Source organism: Protopterus annectens, chromosome 13.part0 (genome assembly GCF_019279795.1).
Source record: "Protopterus annectens isolate FY-2018-M chromosome 13.part0, PAN1.0, whole genome shotgun sequence".
Taxonomy (NCBI): domain Eukaryota; kingdom Metazoa; phylum Chordata; order Ceratodontiformes; family Protopteridae; genus Protopterus; species Protopterus annectens.
In genome coordinates, this window is record NC_056747.1 from 1,062,905,372 (window position 1) to 1,062,924,107 (window position 18,736).

The window sequence follows — 18,736 nt, forward strand, 5'->3', positions numbered from 1 at the left end:
GTCCTTGAGAACTAAGACTTTAATCCAAGTTTATATCCAGGATTGGATGCAATAAGTAGTGCTCTTTAGCCTAGAGCATCAAAACTATAAACTGCATTGCCATGTTTAACATTTTATTGCAACTATTTGAGACAGTGTGAATGATTTAGATTCATTTGATATTTTACAAAAAATGTTAACGTTTAATATTTAAATTATGGTGCACTTTATATTATACATGGCAATTGTTTGAACACTGGGCATATTTTAAGGGCTGGTAGCTGTGTGTATCTATTTAAATTTGATGAAGTCCAGATTTAAGGAAAAAAGCACTCCCATTACAAATAAAATACTATCTTGATTTTTTATACACCTAGTTTGACTTAATGCCCTGGATGCTTTAAGTTTGCTTGGATTGACCTACAGTGAATATGAAACCTGTACACACCCCTGTTAAAATGCCAGGTTTGAGACATGAAAAAAATGGGACCACAATAAATCATTTCAAATATTCCCACCTTTGCGATCTATAACCTGTACAATTCAATTGAAAAACAAATCTGTTAGGAAAAATATAAAAAATGCAATAAGCTGGTGTGCACACCCTTAAATACTTTGTCGAAGCACCTTTTGATTTAATTACAGCATTCAGTCTTCTTGGGTACACACCTGCCATCAAGAGACTAATCAACCCAAATAAAAGTTCAGCTGCCCTACAATTTTCTTGATATTCACTCAATTGCCTGCTACGGCAAAAGCTATGGTTAGCAGAGATCTTACCTTTCAGCAATGAGATCCCTTTGATGCTTTGCATCAGTCAGAAGGGTACACATTTCCACAGCATTGGATATACCATGGAACACAGTGAAGACTGTCAAATTGAGAAAATTTGGGACAGTGATGTTGTAAAGAACTGCACATCCTGTACATCCTCCAAAATTGAAGATGACAAACTGGTCAGGGAGGCTAAGAGACCTACAGCAACACTGAAGGAGCCGCAGGAATTTCTGGCAAGTACCGGTTGTGTACTACATGCGACAACAATCTCCTGTATTCTCCATGTCTGGACTACAGGGTAGGGTTGCAAAACAGAAGCCTTTTCTTACACAGAACATCCAGACCAGTCTAAAATTTGCAAAATACATAGTCTCCCAAAAGCATGAGGGAAAATGTGTTATGGTCCGATGAGACCAAGGTTGAAAAGGTATTTTTGGCGCAAAAACTTTGCATTACCAAAAAAACACCATCCCCACTATGAAGAATGGTGGTGGCAGTATCATGCATTGGGGTTGCTTTTCAACTGGAATTGAGGCTTTAGTCAAGGTGAAGAATTCTGAATGTTCCAAATAGCAGTCACTTTTGGCCCAAAACCTTTAGGCATCTGCTAGAAAGCAGAAGATGAAGAGGAATTTCACCTTTCAACATAATGAACCCAAGCATACATCCAAATCAAGAATGGATTCAACAGAAGAAAAAGTTTTGGAATGGCACAGCCAGAGCCCAGACCTAAATCCAATAGAACATCTGTGGGGGTGACCTGAAGAGGGCTGTGTACAAGAGATGCCCTTGCAAGGACAGATTTGGAGCGCTATTGCAAGGGGGAGTGGGCTGCAACCAGCTTATATTTATATCCCCCCCCCCCCCAAACAGATTTTTCAATTGAATTGTACAGATTACTAAAAGGTGGGAAAAGTTTTGAAATAATTTTGAGTTCACATTTTTTTATATCACAAAAACCTGCCATTTTTACAGGGGCGTGTACACATTCACTGTAGATATGCGCCTTTTTTGGTTTATTAAATAACTTCCCTATTGTCAGAGTTGCCAGGACAGTCATTTCAGCCATGAAGTTTGAACGAGGCAGCAGGTCTGTAATGGGTAGAACCCTGCCTCATACCTCAAAACACAACCACCTTGACAAATTTACATACAGGTATGAATCATGGATGACCAAAGACCATATTCAAATTGGTTAAGAAAATAAGCATACCACATAATTTGTAACAGACAGGCCTCAATTATAAAAGTGCAAGAACCTCAGGCCCATTCTACTACTCAGCAACAGCTCCTCGTGGTCCTGCAGTGGTCCTAGCAGCAGAGAACTGAGAAAAGCGACTACTTTCCTGATTTAAGTATTTTTTGCTGTTTTTACCTAAAATACCTTCTCTTGCTTAGCTTGAACAAGCTTAAACTGTTTTAACTGTTTGTTGCATTATATATTATCTGCACTTAGTTTCATTTAGTCGAAAATTGGTCGAAAGTAGTTTAATTTAACTGTTTAGGCTGCCCACTAAAGTGTGCTAGCCTGTGTAACTGATTTATTACTGTTTCCTGCATTTCTGTGATTTATTACAGTTTCCTGCATTTCTGCGATTTATTACCGTTTCCTGCATTTCTGCAATTTATTACCGTTTCCTGCATTTCTGCAATTTATTACCGTTTCCTGCATTTCTGCAATTTATTACCGTTTCCTGCATTTCTGCGATTTATTACCGTTTCCTGCATTTCTGTGTGCTTTCTATCTCAAAAACAAAAAACAAAGAAAATATCCTTGTTTTCCCGCCTCTCCTCGACTAGTTTAGACCAGTATACAGGCTTTGCTGTATTCTGGGCCGTGGTGTAGTTCCTGTGGTGTCCATTGCCTTACTTGGATAGAAGGAAGTTTCTTTGCTCACCAGTGGGAGTGGGGAGCCTTGAGCAGCCTGTCCCTGAAGGAGTGACCTCAGCACAAGAGCTTGTAGTAATTTGGTTGTTTTGGACCATTTCTAGCTCTTTTGAAGTTCCCAGTTTAAAATCGGCGTTTGCACGGTTGTGGCAGCACCGGTTAAATTTTCTGGCTCCGCCAAGTCTGCTCTTCAAATTTTCCCTTAAGAAAGCTCTACTCTTATAATAATCTAGTCTAATCGCTTTATAAGCCTAGCACTTGTTCTCAAAACCTCTCTTCTAAGTAAGCACTCGCTAACAAGCACTACATCCACCTACCGTCCCTGCGAGTACCCACTTCCCTTAAAGGCACAGTACTCCTTATAATATTCTAGCATGATGAGTGGTAGATTGCTGGCATTCTCTCCGGTTCAGCTGGTTAATCTGGAAATCTTGAGACAATGCTACAATTGTCTCATGTACACAGACAACCCTCTCCTCCTCCCAACAAACACAAATACATGTGAGAGATGCAACTGTATAGCCAAACTGGAGGCTGAACTCTCAACTCAGGACTGGCAAGACCAGACAGGAGAAGGTAACCACACACACACCAAACCCAGTCCCACATAGACCTACCACAACTGCAAACCAAAACACAAAAACACAAAGACACTCGGAGGCGCTAACAAAACTTACCAAAACAAGAGGCTCCCAAACCCAAAAATCCACCACCTCAAAACGTAACCTGCATCACATACTTCAATAAATCAGTGTATCAAACTGTCACAGCCCTTAAGGCCAAACACCATGTCTGATGCACTAGTAATAGGTGACTCTAGGTCACACAGACGTTCCGCTTACCAGGCTGAACAAGGAGGGGGTAACGGTGAGCTGCTTATCGGGAGCTAGGATCCGCCACATAACATGCACTCTGGTCACTCCAAAGCAAGTACAAATATGACTGTCATTGTCCATGCCAGCGTGAATGACCTGAGACGTACCTCCCTGGACTACGAAGAGACAGAGGAGCTCTGATTATGTAGCCCAGGCTGGTATGACCCTGACCAGCATCTTGCCCTCACCAAAAATGATGCCCCAATACAAAGACAAGATCACCAGCTTTAATAATTGGCTCAAATACTGGTGTCATTCTAGGGAGATCCAATGTCTGTATGCTTGGGATGACATGCTGGACAAGCCATGCTGCTTCGCAAGGGACGGCTTGCATCTGTCACCACTGGGCTTCTGGATATTGGCCAAGGCTCTTGCCTCCCCCATAGTGCCTTTTTTAGGCAAGGCTCAAAAGACAAACCCCACCTCCTTAGAAAACAAAAATAGAAAAAAAATTAAGGGTAATGCTGCTCAACGCCAGAAGTCAATCTCAAGATGCAGGCTCTCTAAGCACTCCTCAGTATGGAGGACATCTATGTCTGTGCAGCAACTGAAACCTGGTTCAAGGCTCCTGAGAGCACCCCAGCGCTACCAGGCTATACCTCGTATCATGCTTTTCTGCCCCAAAACTCGGGCCAAACCAAAAGGGAGGGGGGAGTGTCCATATTCAAGGACACCCACACCTCCAGGTTAGTGGCAACACATGAAGCATCATAGACCATCCAGGTGCAACTAACAGTAGGCAAAACTGCTATACAACTGGTAGCATGTTACAGACCACCCTCCCAATCTCAGGAACCCCACTCAGCCTTCCTGAAGACATTGGAGGATATGAATGTCTCACTAAACACCATCATATTGGGAGACTTCAACTACCCTAACAGACTGGGTGCATTATTCTAGCCCAAACACCCTAGCCCAAAGGTTCCTGGAATTCATAAATTCAAACGTAATGGAACAGCTAGTCACCTCCCCCACAAGGAGATAATATATTAGACCTGATCATCACAAACATGGGGACAAAGTGCTCCACACCGGAAGTATACCCTTCACTAGTGAGATCAGACCACAAACTAATCACCCTGGATATACATATCCCACCTCTACCCCCAACACAAAAGACTACAGTGAAAAACTTCTCAAAAACAGACTTTACACTTCTTAAAACTGAGATGGTATCCTTTAAGCCCACTGGGACAGTGGAAACCACATCCCACAATGCAGAATCCTTCACAAATGCTTTCTACGGACATCTCCAAGAATGCATGGATCATGCAATCCCAAATAAAACCAAGGCGTCCTGTCTGGTGGACCCCAGCCATAAACAAATTGTATAACAAAAGGAAGCTACTGCACGACAGAGCAAAATCCCATAGAGAAGGCATCTCTGATCAGCACTAGTAGAAAGCTATGTTCTCATAAAAACATCCAAGGCCAACTTTGAGAGAAAAATCGCTATGGACACTAAAGATGATCACAAGGCCTTCTTCAGCTATGTTAGAAACCTGGGCGGAAACCCTCAGATATGTTCAGGGTTAGTTAAGGCAAAAAATACACTGAACCCACAGATATTGCCAACATTCTGGCAGACCGGCTTAGTGCAAATTTCTCCCCTCCCTCACCCCCAAAAGAAGAAATACTTATCCCAGCTGAATGCAACCTCTCTATCATCTCAGATGTCCAGGTGAGAACCGCCCTCAGCAAAGCTAAAAACACAGCATCAATGGGACCAGACGGTATCCCGGGTTGCATGCTACATGAACTCCAAGAGGAGCTAAACCCGCACATAAAAATGTCGTTTAACCTTAGCCTTGCTACAGGATATGTACCTGAAAACTGGCATACAGCAACAGTGGTGCCACTCCATAAAGGAGGCACCTCTACGGACCCTGGTAACTACCGCCCCATAAGCTTAACCAGCCTGGTCTGCAAAGCTATGAAAAGAATCATTATGGAACTAATAAACAGAGACATTGGGGACTTGATCCCACCCAGTTCAGCTTTGTAAAAGGCAGATCCTGCCTTTTAAACCTGGTTGACTTTCAAAACAGTCACTAGAGCCATTGACAAGGGCAAAGCAGTCCATACAGCCTACTTGGACTTTGCTAAAGCTTTCGACACAATACCCCACTCTGGCATCATAGACAAGCTCAACAGCTTAAATGTAAATCCATATGTCACAAGATGGGTGGCAAACTGGCTAAAGGATAGAACCCATAAAGTCAAAAATCACTGGAGCCATGTCAGACTCAAAGCCAGTGACAAGTGGTGTCCCACAGGGCTCCGTCCTGGGACCCCTCTTGTTCAGCATTTTTCTCAGATGTGAAAGCAAACATGGGAGGGTTATGGCTGACTGCAAACTATGCGCCATAGTTTATGCACCAGCCGGACACATACATCCTACAGAATGGCCTCACTGAAATGGACAACTGGTGCCAGAATCATGGCCTTAAACTAAATGCCAAATAATTTAGTCATTCCCTTTGGGAAAAACAAAGTGCCCACAAATTATCACATAGGCGGTAACCCACAGAGTACAGAAAACGTAATCAGAGACCGGGGGACCCAAGTAGATAGTGACCTCTCATTTGACACCCACGTTGCTAAAGTGGCTAGAAAGACTTTCTACCTTGCCCACCTGATCATGAAGGGATTCACATCCAGATCAAAGGAGGTCATTGTGCCCCTGTACTCCTCCCTTATCAGGTCCATGATTGCATACAATACCCCATTTGGTATGCATCTCACCCGGCACTTATAGCTTGGGAGACCCCCAAAAGTACCTCACCAAGAGGATCAAGGGTCTCCACATATGTCATATGCTGCCAGACTAAAGAAACTCCAACTCTATTCAGTAGCATACTGCCTACTCAAGAGGTGATCTGTGCCTGACATACAAGGCCATGTCAGGTCAGGAATTGATGGACATGCTCCACGTCAAAAAATCCACCTCAAAAAATCCAAATCCATCAGAACCACGAGCGCTAAAGATTTGAACCTCAGCACAAACATGAATAGGACATGCTGGAGGGACAGATTCATAACTCAGAGGCTTCCCATAGTCTGGAACAGAATCCCAGTTCATGTTAGGCAGAGCCCCTCACTGACTCTCAAGAGAAAATTGATGAATGGATGGGAGATCGTAGGTTTACCCCAGGGGTCATCTGTGTCACTACTAGACAAGAGGCACAGTAAACTATTCTATTATGCAAGGGGGTCTTCAGTGTCACTACTAGACAGAGGCACAGTATTCTAAATCTATTCTGTACACTTTTGTACCATTACATGGGGTGGTGAAAGCCACATCACTATGGCTAGGCTCATAAATGCCCCAGGGCAGATAGCCTAGTCCAAACTAAAACTATGAAACTATTCTGATAAGTCCAGACCACTAATCTACTGGGACCTTCTGGATATCAAAAGATTCAGACCACTAATCTACTAGGACTTTCTGGATATCAAAAGATTTTAACACATTTAGCACTGAACTCTTTCGATGACATGGGATATTTAGTGGGAATGAAGGCTAGGGTTGAGAGGAATTACATAGCCATAGGATATGGCCAAAATCCAGTCAAACAACTGCCACTGATGTTGCATGCTAACAGAGCCAAGTCAGGCAAAACTGAGGAGCTTCTTCTATTCCCCAGTTCAGGCGGTTATCCCTGGATCTGGTAATAATTCTAACCTTTAAACTGGCAACTGCTACAAACAGCCATCACATCATGTGTTAGCCCTTTACTGGATCGCAATGTTAGGTGAATCAGCAATGAGATTCATTTGTAATCTAAAGGAGCAAAAAGTTAACCTTTACAAGGTTTTATCCTTTACTTTCTTGTGGATACTCAGTGATTCAGAGGCTGAAAGCACTGAACAGAACACCCTAAACTGTAATACCAGACAAGATAGCATATGCTTATTTTAGAAACTGCTACTCCCACTGTTCCTATTTAAATCATATTGCAGCAGATGGAAGGTTCATAGCAGAGCAAATGTCTGGTTAGAGAGCTTACATGCCTTGTCCAAACATCTGGTAGATAACTACCCAAATAAACTGCTTCCTGAAAATTGGCCATTGCCCTCAACTCTGATGGTTGATGTTCGGGCTTTTCAGGAGGACTGCAGTGACAAGTCCACAAAGATTCTGCATCAGAGTTTCACTCCATATTGGGCTGAAGGTAATTTACTCAGAACCATGTGTCTGATCCCTAGGTTTCTTCCATACCTCCCTAGAAAGGAGAGCACCTATCTTGTCTGCAGGGGCTGCAACTCATGACTGGGAGGGAGACAGTAAGAGGCTACTCATTTTACTGCATCAATTATAACACTAGAAAGGGGCACTGGAAAAATCAATTTCTCAGGAGAGCATCAAATGGAGTCGCTGTACTTCCCTATAGCATGATCTCACACTGCCATCCTTAGTAAAACTGTCCCAAGAGCAAAAGGAGAAATTAAAATCTGGACTATATTCAACATTTCTGGATGCCTGTACACACTATCCCAGTGCCATAAAGTCTCAAGCTCACACATTGGGAGAACATGGTCCCTGGGCAAAGCTAGCAGTGTAGCAGAAATTGGGCAGCTTTGTTAGTTGGGACTGACATCAGTTCAGTGACTGACCTTCATGTCAGGTAGTCTTCACCAAATTTCAGTACAGGTAGCAGTGAAACAGTGCACTGAGCCCATACACTGCATGATCATGTGGTGCAGATAATGCTCTTGGATCTGGGGCCCAAACCTGCATCCTTGGAGTCCAGGGCTGTGGATACAGTGTTAAAGGCATCAGTGCCAAGGCTCTGTGCATAAGGCAGTACAAAAGGACAGCAGTAAATCCAGTTCGTTTAGCAGGGGTACAGGTAGTCTCATAGCCTAGTATGAACCTATCTGCCCTAGGGCATTTATAAGCCTAGCCAGAATGTGTTTGGCTTTCGCCACCCATTTTAAATTTATTTTGCTATGCCCTTTTTCAAGGTTAGTATACTGTGCCTCTGTCCAACAGTGACACAGAAGTGATACCTGGGGTAAACCTACAATCTCCCATCCACTCAAAGATTCCTCTTGAGTCAATGAGGGACTCTGCCTAACCTGGACTGGGATTTTATTCCAGAGTGAAGGGAGCCTCTGGGTTATGAATGTCCCTCCAGCATGTCCTATTTCAGCGCTGAGGTTCAAGTCTCTCGAGCGCGTAGCTCGATGGGATTTGGATTTTCTGAGGTGCAGCATGTCCATTAATTCTGGCTTGGACATGGCTTTATACGTCAGACACAGATGGGCTCTGAACAGGCGGTATGCCACTGAGTAGAGCTGGAGTTTCTTTAACCGGGCAGCATATGGCATCTATTTGAGCCCTTTGATCCTCTTGGTGAGGTACTTTTGGGGTCTTTCCAGTTGCTGCAGGTGTCTGGTAAGGTACATCTCAAAAGGGGCACTGTACTCAATTATGGGCCTGATGAGGGATGAGTAAAGAGGCACGATGACCTCCCCCGATCTAGATGTGAATCCCTTCATGATTAGGTGGGCTATATAAAATGTTTTTCTAACCACTTTGGCCACAAATGAGAGATTGCCATCAACTTGGGTCCCCAATTACTTCTGTAATTAATGGATTACCACCATGTGGTAATTTGTGGGCACTTTGTTTTTGCCAAAGGGGAGGACTATACACTTTTTGGCATTTAGCTTGAGGCCATGGCTCTGGCACCAGTTGTCGGTTTCTATGAGGCCCTTTTGGAGGATGCTTGTCTGCTGGAGAGTCTATTATGGCGCCCAGTTTGCAGTCATCTGAAAACTTGGTCAGCCACAGTTCTTCCGTGTTGGCCTGTACCTCAGAGAAATATGTACCGAACAAGAGAGGTCCCAGGACTGAGCCTTGTGGGACACCACTTGTAACTGGTTTGGAGTCTGACATGGCTCCAGCAATTCTAACCATGTGGGTTCTGTCCTTGAGCCAGTTTGCAATCCATCTAGTGACATAGGGGTTTATATTTAAGCTGGTGAGCTTATCTATAATGCCCGAGTGGGGGTATTGTATCGAAGGCTTTTGAGAGGTCCAGGTAGGCTGTGTGGACCACCTTCCCCTAGTCAATGGCCTTGGTGACTGTTTCAAAGAAATCAACCAGGTTTAAGAGGCAGGATCTGCCCTTAAAGCCGAACTGGGTAGGATCCAGTGTCTGTAGGTCCCCAATATCTTTATTTATGAGGTCCATGATGATCCTTTCCATAGCTTCATACACTGATAGACTATCAAATTATCCCTATTACAGCCTTAAATGGGATGAGCTCCATGAGCTCTAAAAATCATGAAGCATGGCATTCAACGGCAAGTGAGATGGAGTCCAGAACCAACAGATGTGTGCCTAGAAGGTAGGCTCAGTTCTGACAGGTAAAGGCTTCATTTTCTTGTGGGATCATGTCGAACACGTTTAGTGCAGTCCTCTGCCTTTGGCTACCAATTTAGAAACCCCACAGAGACTTTCTATTCTCTTCGACACAAACTACAGCATTATCTTGGGGATTAGGACAAAGTCTCTGAAGAACCTCACCGTGGGAGTTAGAGGCTTCTGATGTGGACATCTACAAGGCTGCCTTTCTCCAGGCAAAACCCTTTAGAAAGGGTACTTCCATCAATTCGCATAACATGTTCACATCTCGCAATTTCTTGCGAATGGAAAGCATCCAGGCAACATTTAACATGTCTCGTCTTGCAGTGGAATTATGTGGCTACATAGTTGAAATCAGAAGCCTTCACCAACTGGAACAAGGATTAAGGGGCCCCCATCACAACTCTGTTCCACCTGCTCTTTAGGAGAAAAACTGTGCCACCAATTAAAACAAAGAAAATGTGATGTGGGGAGGGGGGTGCCAATGAGAAACTGCATAAAACGGCATTAAGAATTACACCAGAAGACAAAAGATCAAGATGTGGGCTCACTTAATGGCAGCATAATTAATGGCAAATAAGTACTTTGGTTAAGGGGCAGGAGCTGGTTAAGGGGCAGGAGCTGAATCTTTAAAATCTAGATGGGTGCCAGACCATACCAGATCTTCTGTTTGTGCAGCTTAATGATGCAACTATTTGCCCCATTTAGTTCAATCTACCTGCTTAGATTAGACACCCACAGCCTCACTGTACTTTAATTCTTGCTCAGTTCTACCTCAGTGCAACTAAACTCAGCTCAAAGCATCACCGCTATTGCTTTAGGGGAAGTTGTAGCCCTTACCCTAGAGAGAATGCATGCCTTAATAAAAATCAGAATTTTTGGAAGATACCAAACAATACTTTGATCACAGTAAATCTCAAGTTCAGAAATTTGAGTCTGACACTACCTTTGAGACATCTGTTTAACAGTTAACAGTCTCAATACCTGGGTACCCCTGCAGTACAGGCTGCCAGTATGAATGATCCTGAGGAAGGGGTGGTTTGATAGTCAGGCAATGTGGGAGTGCATAATGAAGCTCAGAGCATAGCAGCAACAGAAGCAAACTTTGGGCAAGAGAAAAATTTAGTAGGGTGTCCACAGCACAGAGATGTTCTGTAATGGAAATTAAGTATGTGTTCATAGGGACCTGCATTTACAAAACTTCCCCATTTCCTGCAACATTCTTAAATTTTCATTGATTTGTTTGGTACTACAATAGGGTAATTACATGATAGACAGGAAGGAACATAACCAATTTGAAAGGAGTCTTGTGACTAAGTGAGCGCTCATGGTTAGGATCATCAGAGCTCATGAATAAGCTATTAGCTGTCAGAACAAGCCTTCTGTGGCTTTTTGCCAGGGCCAGAGATGTCCAGCATTTGTACCCAAGGTGATTGCAGGTGTAGCTTTCCAAATAAAGCCAGGTATTTCAGTCTTCGCTAATTGGACACAAAGGGCAAGTTATATTCGTTACTGGATGATGCAGTCTCAGAGGTACAGGTAGACGAGCTTTTGCCAATCGCTGTGTAGCACCAAGTATGTTGGCTCATACAGACTCATCTAGATAAGAATGCCTACAAGAGACTTCAGTCAGCCTGAAATGAGCTACTCTTATGGATAGCATGCTGATCTGCAAGTGCCATGGATCCAATACTCCATGATGTTTGAACTTTTGATCCTGACATTCTTGTATGATGCACTTAAATCATAAAGGGATTTAACCCCAACCACACCCCTAAATCTCTCAACCACTGTGCAAGAAATCTGGACAAAGCCTAAAATAATGGGAGGAAAAAGGCAGAAAACAGGGACTAACTATTTGTGTAAGCATGCCTTCTGGAAGATATGAAGTCAAACTCTGGTGCACATCATTAATCCAATCCTTTGATTTACTAGAACACATTATGAGGAAGACCAAAAAATAAGGGAAGCATCTGGACATTGTGAAAATCTAGACAGTTGATATGACCCCCAGCACTCCCTCCCAAACACCAAGTTACTGCACCATATTACAGCATATCAGTATCACAAAGCTGAAATCAGATGCATCTGCCCTAGAACGCAATTCATAACCTCAACTTGTCAAAGGGAGACTGCTCAACATGCAAGTACAGTCATTCACAGCCACATCTGTGCCATCTCAGATAATTTAACCAGGGAAAAAGTACAAATCCACATGAACCTTTCCCAGACTCTGTCCAAGTTTATTGCTCAGTCACAGTTGGGCAAATGGAGGTAAAGGGAATCAAACCTTGCACCAGAAGAAGCAGTTAACAGCTCGTAGCATCAGCCCTCTGTGTTAAATGCCAGAAAAGCATAACGTTACCAGGCACTGCTCTGTATTGTAGCTACAGGTGTACTGTGGTTTGGGCATCAGACCTGCAACATGAATACCCCGCCACCTTAATCTCCACTATACCACACAGCACTGCAAAAAACTTCACTGCACCTACCTGTGTGCTTCCTTTGGTGTGAATTGCGTTTAGCTGCACTGTCAAACTTCAGTTCACAACCAACTTTCTGGCAGCTGTTTGAGAAAACAGGAAATGTTACCACAAAGCAAGTCAAATGTGCATAAAACCGGTTTTCTAACTTCCTACAGTCTTTGAAGAAAACATGCTTTCAGATTCAGCAAACTTCAAATAAGCCCTTCAAGCATAACACTGAAATTTCTCATTCCAGCCCAGAATTTTTTTTAATTTAACTCTGATGCCTTGCAGAACAGTAAATTGTAATTTAACCCCACACCCTTTTTATACACCTACACCAAACTATGCACACTGCATCCAAAATTCTAAAACAGTCAATACTCTTATTCTAACATATAAATGTACAGTCAATAGACATTTAAAATTAGGAAAACCCAACATGCAAAAAAAAAAACTGGAATATTCCCTTTGAGCTTGAACTAAATCTGCTAACCTCCTGCATCAGTCTCAGTTTCCACTTTGCTTGAACACAGTCTACATATGCTGCCAAAGGTCAGGCTTAAATTGTTTCTGTATAACCTATCCATTAAGAGCAGACCTCTCAACCAGTCTGAGACAAGTTTCAACAAAATCAAGGACCAAGTCAAGAAAAAAAATCAGGGACAAATCGGGGACACTTAAATTAGTGCTATTAACTTGAAACATTGACAATCAAAGCATATGAATTAATACACATTTTCTGAAGTAAAAGTCTAGAACTCTTACTAGTCATTAAGTGTAATTCACCACATTTCCTCCAAAAATCACTAGTTTTAGGAGGGATTAAGAGGGACAGAGCTAAAATTTAAGTCAAAATCAGGGACGTCCCTGAAAATCAGGGAGAGTTGAGAGGTATGATCAAGAGCACCTTTCAGCATTCACTTACCAATATATTATAGTGTAGGATATCCAGAGCCAATATTATTGCCTCAAACATGTGCATACTGTAAATACACAACCTTTTGACCCCCCCCCCCCCCTGAACAAACAAACCTTGCATCATGAGAGAATGGTTGCGTACTTTGATATTAATATATTGGCTCTTCACTCTTATGGCTGCTTGTGGGAACTGGGATAAGACTATCCCTGGTTAACTTAAGCATACTGTATGCATAAAATTACTCCACAGAATGCATAAACATGCAGTGATACAAGGCAACATGTTCCTCCATCTACTTAAGTTATATAGCCGTTCACACACCTGCTCATACATCAGATTAAACTATGCATTAAAATGTATAGGTTCATAGGTTGGTACTAGGCTATTGGGCCTATACAAGCCTAGCCATAACAATTCCCTGGATATTTTTTCCCCACAATATACTTTCCTGGACCCCCGTCTAGCAGGGCTACTGACATGATCCCAGAGGTGAATTTCTTATCTTCCATCCAATCAAGGTTCTGTAGAGGGCCAACTGTTGATCAGCTTGATGCATTCTTTAAGGCCTCCCAGTGTCTAAGACAGCTCATTTCCCCCTAATGACATCCTTCAGGTCATTAGGCAATATTCCTGCTTCAATGGCACATATGCAATCTTTGGTCAATACTTACGTAAAAGCCACAATTTTCTTGTGCTCATTCAGATGACTTTTGAAGGCTTTTCGCTTCTTAAAGGTCTTTCCACATTCATTGTAGTCGCACTAGAAAGTGAGAATTGTTAGATTAGCCCAATAGGTATTTATATTAGCTAGGGCAAACTTATAAAAACAGCCACTGCAGAGTCAAACAGGAGGGGAGGCAACAGTTTGTGTGAAAGCTGCTCAGTACACTACCACGACCCCCTTATCCACTTCACCAGTACATTCCATACCAAGATGGAACTTGGTGTTCCTGCTAGTCAGTGCTATAATTTAAAAAATGCTTCTAGTATTCCCCTCTTCCTTGTACTATCAAGAAATAACTTGTCCATCTGGACAGTCACATGAATGTCTGCACACTCAGGCAACATGAGGCACACCACTTATATTTTCTGCATCGGACTACAGGTAGCACTAGACGTCCTGAGGCAAAATATTAGATACATCAGGTTTATGCACTTGGAGTAACAAGTACCATGCACAACATTCACATAATCCACATCTAAGTTACTGGAAAAGTGCATATATAATCCTTTAAATACGACAAAAATTACATGGCAGTTATGCCCTTTTACAGTTGAAGTTAGCTAGTTAATTTGGGAACATGCTTTAATAAAACCCTATTACCTGCACAACCACAGTAGAGTGGGATTTTTTTATTCCCCTAGGTAAAACTACTCTGCTTCTATTCTCTGCAGAAGTATACGTTTGAAAGATGAGGCAGGGTAAATGTTTAAAATATTTGCAGATTTATGAAAATTTAGGATGCTCAATCCCACCTAGCCTGCTTTCCATCACCCAAAGGAGAACTCTCCCATTGCTAAATGAGAATTCCCTCCATTGTGCATTTAGAATGTGCTTTACTACAATTAAACAGCTCCTTTAATGCATTTCGTAGATACAGGATAACAATCCCTTAAAATGGAGCAACTCTGCTAATTTGAGATGGCACATGTGCACCAAACTGTTAACATGTTATCACTGAGCCACTGGGGATGAATCCATACTTCGTGTAGTTTACAAACTAGGCACACCCTTATCAAGAAATACTCCCGGCCTTAAGTAATTTGTATCCATAGTTGGTAGCTACAGGATGCGCTCTGTTCTACAAAAATGCACTCTTCTACAAGGGTAAAGGACAAGCTTTTACCTTTTTTAGAATTCTAGCTCCATTCTTAATTTTCTACATCTGCAGCCTTTACACTAGGCCAGGGTACTTGCTTCATTTGTTGCCACCTGTAAGAGCAAGTTAGAGGGAAACTGTCACAAACCCTCAATCCATATAGTCATTCTATCTTGTTCATTTCCCTACCACCACACCACACTAATCCACTTTTAACTGCAATTACTTTATCACCATCATTTCTACATCTCTTTGGGCTTTTCCGTGTTAGGGGTTGCCACAGTGAGTCACCTGTCCGCTCATGATTGGCAGTAGAGTTTTACTACGTAGAGTTGCCAGCCCAGCCTTCCACAGAAGGCACACATGCATGCACTCATGGCCAACAAGAGTGCCCAATCCACATACAGCATGTCTTTGGGATGTGGTAGGAAACCCACACAACCACAAGGACATGCAATGTACAGAAGGCACCCCAGTTGAGGATCGAACTAGAGAACCTCTTGTTGTGAGGGGGCAATGCTAACTGTGGCACCACCATGGCCACCCACATCTACCAGTGAATATCCCACTACCAATACAAATTTATTTTGTTTGTTAAATGGGTTAGTCCAGCTGGGCTTGTGGCCCCTTTTCAGTGGAGGCCCGAGGAGATAGTAGTACGGCACTTAGTAGTCAAACGGGTCATAGAAAATTACAAGTTGCAAAGTTACAAAAAAGGAAAATACTAAAGTAATTGACCATCACAAGAGACAGAATGTTACATAGTAATGATTAGTACAGATGTAATTACACTAAAGCATATGTTACATTACATTTAGGAGGATGACATAAGGGTATGTGCAAGACAGAGCAGAGGCCAGAATGCATAAAATTTGTGGAAAGCTTATAACTTTTTTTTTTTTTTGGTGGGAGCATGTGAAGGGCATTCCCATCTGGAGGACCACTGGGAGAGAAGTGTGGATTTGAAATGGTTATGGTTAGGTAAATTACGTAGTGGGGAGGGTAGATAGTTCCACAGTTTGGCTATGGTGTGGGATAGTAGTAATTGGCCAGGTGATGTAAGGGTTTGTGCACTTGTAAGAGGTTTTGATCTTTGGATCTCAAGGTGCAGCTGGGTGTGTAGGGCATTAGACATTTGGTGAGAGAAGGGCATAATGTTGCTTTGAAGATAAGTTTGAGAGCTGTTGTAAGATGGAGGTATTTTAGGTGGTTGGGGAGTTCTAGCCAGTTCAGGGTGTGTAGAGTGGCAGTGATGGGAAGAGTTCTTAGAATTGGTTGAGAATTTGCAGATTTTGTTATAACAGAATTCGAGTTTGGAGCGAAGGCCAAGTTGATGTTGGTGAGTGGGGGCACTGTACAGGAGGGAAGGGAGAAGAAAGGAGGATATGAGGGTGTTGGGAGGAGGGGGTTTGTGCCTGAAGAGAAGACAAATTTTTTGGTTGTTTTGATTGTGGGAGTTAATTTTAGGCTTTCTTCCATGGTAATGCCAAGTAGTTTAGTAATGGGAATGATTTCTAGGGGGGTGTTACTATGGCTATTGATGGAAAATAGGTCTTTGTTGAGTTGGGAGGTTTTGGTGGGAGTGAAAATGATATATATATATATATATATATATATATATATATATATATATATATATATATATATATATATATATATATATATATATATATTAGTGTTTAGTGCTAGGTGGTTGGATTGCATCCATGATTCTGTTTTGGAGAAGGCTATTTGGGTTATGATTTGAAGTTTGGAGGGGCAGCAGGCTGAGCAAATGATAGTAGAGTCATCTGCGTATTGGATAACCGAGGAGTCAGGGATGGAGAGGTGGAAATTGTTGATAAATATGTTGGAGGTTGGATGAGTGGGCCTAGTACAGATCCTTGTGGTACTCCTGTGGGTGTGTAGGTAGGAAAGGAGGTGGACTCCATTGTACAGCTTGCTGGTGCATGGAAAGGTAGCTGGAGAACCAGGATATGGTTGAGTGTGAGATGTGCAGGTGTGAGAACTGGGACAAAAGTAGGGAGTGGGAGATGGTATAGAATGCCTTTGAGAGGCATAGCAACAGTGAGGATACATAGTTGCTGCTGTCCCATGCTAGGTTGACTGTAAGGAAGGAAAGCAGGGCAGAAGCCATGTGGGAAGGGGGGGGGGCAGGAAGTTGTTCAGGGTTAGGTATGGCATTAGTTGGAAGTGGATGTTTTTTTCAAGTATTTTATTTTAGAGAGGAGAGTATAGCTATGGGTCGGAAGTTGGTAGTGTCAGTGTTTCTGCCACCTTTGTGTAGAGGGATGATGAATGCTTATCACCAGATTGTTGGTATGTAGGATTCTTCTATAGACCTATTTATAATGGATATAGATAGGCTATTGATTCAGTGGATAGTTTGAGGAATTTAGCTGAAAGTTGTCAGGTGCATTGCAGCATGGTTTTAGCTTTAGTAGTCTGTGTTAGTGGAGACAGGTTTAAGGGAGAAGAGGGGGGGGGGTTAGGACAGGATGTGGGGGTAGTGTTGGTGGGCTGGTTAGAAAACGTGGAGGATAAGTTGGCTATGCTATCTATAAACAAAGTGCTGAATTTTGTGGCTGTTTCTAGGCTGGGTGAACTTAGGATTGGGGCAGGGGTTGGCTTTATTACCGGGGTTGAGAATTGAGGAGATTGAGGTCCAGAATTTTAGGGTTAGTTGAGTGGTTAGATTGCAGATTGAAGTCGTAGGATTTGGGATAATTTATTATGAATTTTTGGCTAGGTTACACAGATATTTAAATTCTTGTTGGGTGCTAGGGTTTTTCTGCTTTTGGTACCGTTTCCACTTTTTGTCTTGTTGCTTCATTATCGGTTTAGTTTCTCGCCATAGCCAGGGACAGGGGTTAGATGTGATGCGTTTAGATCGGGATGGGGCTAGTTTATCCAGTAGGGTGAGAAAAAGTGTGGTTAGAATAGGATACGGCTTTGTCTAGTGGAAGGCATTTTAGGGGTGACCAGTCAGTAATGTTAAGACATTTTGAAAAGATTTCGGGGCAGGAGGCGGCTAGGTTGTAGGATTGCTTAAATTGGTGTTTTTCTATTTGAGTGGGTAGGCGGTCTATGAAGGCTGGTAGGTGATCACTAAGGGGGTCTGGTATTATACCAGCATTGGTGGTAATGGTTGGGGTGGGTTAATATCCAATCTATGATGGTACTGGAGGGTACTTTTTTTTTTGCCTGGTAGGAAGATTTATTTATAAGTTGGGTGAAATTGTAAAGGTTGAGTGGGTTGGGGTATCTGAAAGGAAGGAGGCCCAGTTAAATGTTTGTCACCAAGGATGTAGGTTTCATTTCTGATGTTTGAGCTAAACCAAGAGAGGGATGTCTAGTGTTTTAGTCTCCTGGTGGGATGTAGATGAACAAAATGCAGATGGATTTTTAGTTAAGTTTTAAAAAGCCAGCAATTATTTCAGCATTGGCAAAGGTTGGGATGGGCTTAGTCATAGGGGGTGAAGGTGAGTGGTAGACAATAGCTACACCACCTCCTTTTCTATGCGGTCTCATTACATATGATGAGTTAGCCTGGGGGGAGGATTTTGTGGTTTTTGAGGGTTTAAGCCAGGTCTTTGAGACTGCGGTTATGTCTGGCCGATGAGCGCCAAGCAT

General features: G+C 42.6%; 1 protein-coding gene across 2 annotated transcripts in view; it reads right to left on the bottom strand.

Annotated features, from left to right (window-relative positions):
* The window catches only part of LOC122788119 (P43 5S RNA-binding protein-like), a 292,075-nt gene that overhangs the window by 223,712 nt on the left and 49,627 nt on the right, over window positions 1-18,736 (bottom strand). For both annotated transcript variants that reach the window (XM_044055057.1, XM_044055056.1), the window contains exons 4-5: window positions 13,955-14,043; window positions 12,389-12,462 (exon numbers count right to left, since the gene is read on the bottom strand). In XM_044055057.1, the coding sequence (XP_043910992.1) occupies window positions 12,389-12,462; window positions 13,955-14,043 (163 nt within the window). The remainder of the gene's footprint in view (window positions 1-12,388; window positions 12,463-13,954; window positions 14,044-18,736) is intronic.